Source organism: Acyrthosiphon pisum, chromosome A2 (assembly GCF_005508785.2).
Source record: "Acyrthosiphon pisum isolate AL4f chromosome A2, pea_aphid_22Mar2018_4r6ur, whole genome shotgun sequence".
Taxonomy (NCBI): Eukaryota; Metazoa; Arthropoda; class Insecta; order Hemiptera; family Aphididae; genus Acyrthosiphon; species Acyrthosiphon pisum.
In genome coordinates, this window is record NC_042495.1 from 34,866,953 (window position 1) to 34,871,173 (window position 4,221).

Sequence of the window (4,221 nt, forward strand, 5' to 3'; positions counted from 1 at the left end):
ATAATATAGTGCATAGGTACAATTCTGATTTCTAGTTATGAGTTACCCTTAAAAATGTAATATAGCGATAAAATATATATCTACCTAAAACTATTTTTAAAAATCTAATGTTGTTTTATGATATTCTAGGTTTTTATGTGGGTTTTATTCTTTGGATGTGCCTCTTATGTTAAATTGTCAATAGCTGCAGTACTGCGAAACAAAGGTAACAGAGGACTATTTCTTTACGGCTGCATTACTCAAATTGGATCGACAGCAGGAGCATTGATCGGATTTTATTTAATTAACGTTGTACAATTGTTAAAATCATATGAACCTTGTTGAAGGGTTTAATTTTAAATAATATAATTATAAATGTTCCTTTAAACAATTAATAATTTTATTGAACTAAAGTATATTTTTTATGAAAATGTACAATTTACTGATTAAATAAAACAATATTATAGTATACATACATAAGACTAATTAATCATGAGATGACGAAGATTGATTGTACAAATTATGTGATATTCTGGACATCGATAACAATATTTGTGGTATATTCAATTCAAATTCTCTATCTTCACTAGATTGATCAGTATTGTTGGTTTCCGAAATACTCTATATTGTTATACATAATTACTTTAAATGTTACAAGCGCATATTTAAAATTTTTAAAATAATAAAAATACTTACAAAGTTGATATTTACTGATGCACTTGGTGTGTTAGCATTTTGATTTATTTCATTTGATAAGTCATGAGTGGTACTTGAACGAGTATAATGAACATCTCCATTACCGTCCTCCATATGGCTTATGAAACCTCTCGCCTAAAATTAAGTCAAATTAAATATTAATAAGTAATAAAATAATAATTTCTAATAAAAATTGTTAACTTCTCAATCTATAAGGCGAGTGACCAGTGGCAGTTAAATGATTTTGTCATGTAAGAGGAGGGCGGATACGGTAGTTATTTTACCATATACTATTGAATCATTAAAAATACAACTTATGGCTACCATTTGATACCTAATTATAAATATTGAAAAAAAAAGGTCATGGGGGATCTATCCTCCTCATCACCTTCCTAGTTTAACTACCACTGCGGGTGACCCTAATCTGTCTTGAACTGTCTTAGTCTTTCTTCAATAGTCAAGACTCAAGAGCAGCAAGCTACAAGCTTATACATTGCAGCACATGTGCGTCTGTTTATGTATATGGTAATATAATTGGTACATTCTTTGAAAACTTTAACTTTAAACTAACTTAATATTATTAATAATGTTTGCTAGAAAAAAAAAGAGCTGTATGTATAATAAGTACAACATTCCTTTATCATAGATAATGAATAGACTTACCTAGATAGCCAACATCAAACAAACAATGCTACTTGTGAATGGGCTGTTTATAAGCTATTATTTATTTTATTGGATAATATCTTAAGTCATGTTTGAAGGTAATATGTTGAACACATAACAACAGTGGCAGATTTAGGGGGAAGGGTTGATTGGGAGTTTGAAACATCCACCGTTGCGTGTATCGAACTTTATTTTTATAAATTAGATACTTAGATATCAGTTATCACATAGAACTAAACACATATTAATTTGTAGACCACATAATATGTAGCCTACCTACTACCAAAAAACTGATTTTTAATAAAGTTTGTTTTCAGCCCAAAGTTGTTCATGATAAGGTACCTATAAAGAAGCTTTATTCTCAATATAGCACCCACAATAAAAATGTCATACATCCGCCACTGCATAACAATAGGTATAATCGGTTATTTCAGTCTCTAAGTTACTCATGTTTACAGATGAACTTTAACTGTTCAGCAAAATTTAATCAGTAACTGATAACTGATTGTCTAAATCTAGGGGGTTAAAATTTTGATGTAGAAAAATACTAGGAGTAAGTGTAGTAAAACTACTATTAACTACATATTGTACCAGATTTATTTACAAGTGTTTAAGTAAAAAAGACTTATGTATTCTTTTAAACCTTTAAAATCTAGGTATTATGCTGGCAGAAAAAGAATATTATGCCATAGGTCTATGTGCCAATATTATTAGAATTTGTCAAAATTAACTAGATAAATATTAAATATATACCTATTCAGTGATATTACACATTAAGCCGAAAACAAAAACCAAATGAACCTTATTGTGAAAATTTTACGTGTACCTACTGGGTATATCACGAGTTTTGGGCGGTGTATATCAAAACGCAGTGTTATGTTGTAACATATATCGAACTATTACCGGCTCTTCTTCATCACTAGATGGCAACAAATTGTACGGATAATTCCACTGGTCGACAAGCGGTGGTGTGATTTCCACAAAGTCATCATCATCCCCTAATTCATCTATCGTCAAATCGATAGTGTCCATTATCGGAAACGGAAACAAAAACTTGTCACAATTGTCATCATTATCCCGTTTCAAGCACATGGCTGCTGTATCACCTGCACTAAACAGTAGCGGTCTGAAAAAAGTAACATTTTATCAGACACGAAATTTCGGGCCTAAGTCGAACAACTGATAAAGATAATTATTAAATATGTATTGTTTATGACCATAGACATAATATAAGATAAATGCAGCAAGTATTGTTAAACGTAATTTAATAACTAGTCATTGACATGCCTACTGCCTCTAGTGTCTACATGCAGAGCTGGATTTAGACTTTCAGATGCCCAGGGAATATTTTTTTGAGGCCCCTAGCAGTAAAAAAAATTAAAAATACCCAATATCTAGTAGTTAAAGAAAAAAATTTGCAAACTTGCGTTTATAACTATCTACATAAAACGGGTTTTTTCAAGTTTGAAATAATGCTGTTCATGTATCACAAATTTTAAATATAATTAAGATAGCAATATTATAAAATTTGTATAAAAACCTTCATAGTTTGAAGAATAAAAATAAGTATATTAATATCATATTTTATATACTTAAATTTTTAAATTAAACCTTCAAACTGTTACATTAATAATAAATTATTTTACAGCTTAAATAAAGTTAATACTTTTAATTTTTTATAATATACCTACTGTAAATACTAAATATTACAATAAAAATGAGTTAAATCAAAATTGTTAAATATACATAAATAAATACATTTTTATAAATTTGGTAATTTTCATGATTTTTTTCCCTGTAAAGTAGTCTAAAATTCATCAAATGATAACAAATCCAGTACCTACATCACTTTCATTCAAATTTGTTTTATAGTACCTACTTCAGTATTCTGGTATCCGGATACCTCCCAAACATCTGCTGCCCGGGGTAAGTACCCTTAAAACCCTACGTAAAATGTAACCCTGTCTACACGATTAATATTGACGTAGGTACAGATTCGGTTAGTGCCTTACCTGTTAAATGCAAATGGGTCAGATGATTGTACGTAGTACGTCTAAGTTGTGCTGGTTTCAATCGTTAACGTCGAATAATTATAAGTTATTCGTGCGTATATATACACTGTTCAACTTTCGGTAACTTGTAGAACTTTTACTTGTAAATTATTGTTACGTAGACATTGGCTACAGGCCTACAGCCTTATGGCTATTTCTTATGTGTATAATATAATAAAATGATAAATCGTAACTCGTAATTTGTTAACAAAAACAAAACATTACTCGGGTGATGGCCGACGGGTACCAACTAATTCTCCTGAAGCAGGGTTGCCAGACTTTAAAACAGTAATTCTCATACTACGGCTAAAAAATTCTCGTATCTTCATTGAATTTCTCGTAACTAAATAAGTAAGTAATAACTAATAAGTAATAACAATTAACAATATAAATATAATATAAAATAATATCTACACTGACAAACTGTTTAACTGTCTCCGCTCAGAATCGTTTTTCGTATACAATGATATAATCAAATTTAATGCCATCCATTATACAGTGACCCACTTGTAACCTACTGTACAGCAGAGCGACAACCACTTGCCTACCTTTTTTTCTTTCATTAATTTAACCCTGGTTGATTTTATTGTAAAATTAAAGAAATTTAAGGTCATATTATACCAAAGTATTTATCATTTATTATTTAAAATAGGTAGGTACGCATTGTTTTAACAAAGACGAGATCATTCGATAAAAAGTTGGAACGGAAAGTTGGGATGTAAAAAGTTTCATGGGATCTCTTTTATAAATTTGAAAGTGTCAGTTTCAACCATAATTATTCTACTCGTCAAAATAGATACAATGTTTTTAGATTAAATAAATACGGAATTTG

At 29.7% G+C, this 4,221-nt stretch overlaps 1 protein-coding gene across 1 annotated transcript; it reads right to left on the minus strand.

Moving 5' to 3' along the window:
- Window positions 1-357: 357 nt before the first annotated feature.
- LOC100168245 (uncharacterized) lies at window positions 358-3,523 on the minus strand. Its single transcript, NM_001162311.1, is given in 4 exon segments — window positions 358-600; window positions 676-810; window positions 2,242-2,464; window positions 3,351-3,523. Coding segments are annotated over 3 exon segments (459 nt in total). The 5' UTR covers window positions 2,431-2,464; window positions 3,351-3,523; the 3' UTR covers window positions 358-465.
- Window positions 3,524-4,221: the final 698 nt, after the last annotated feature.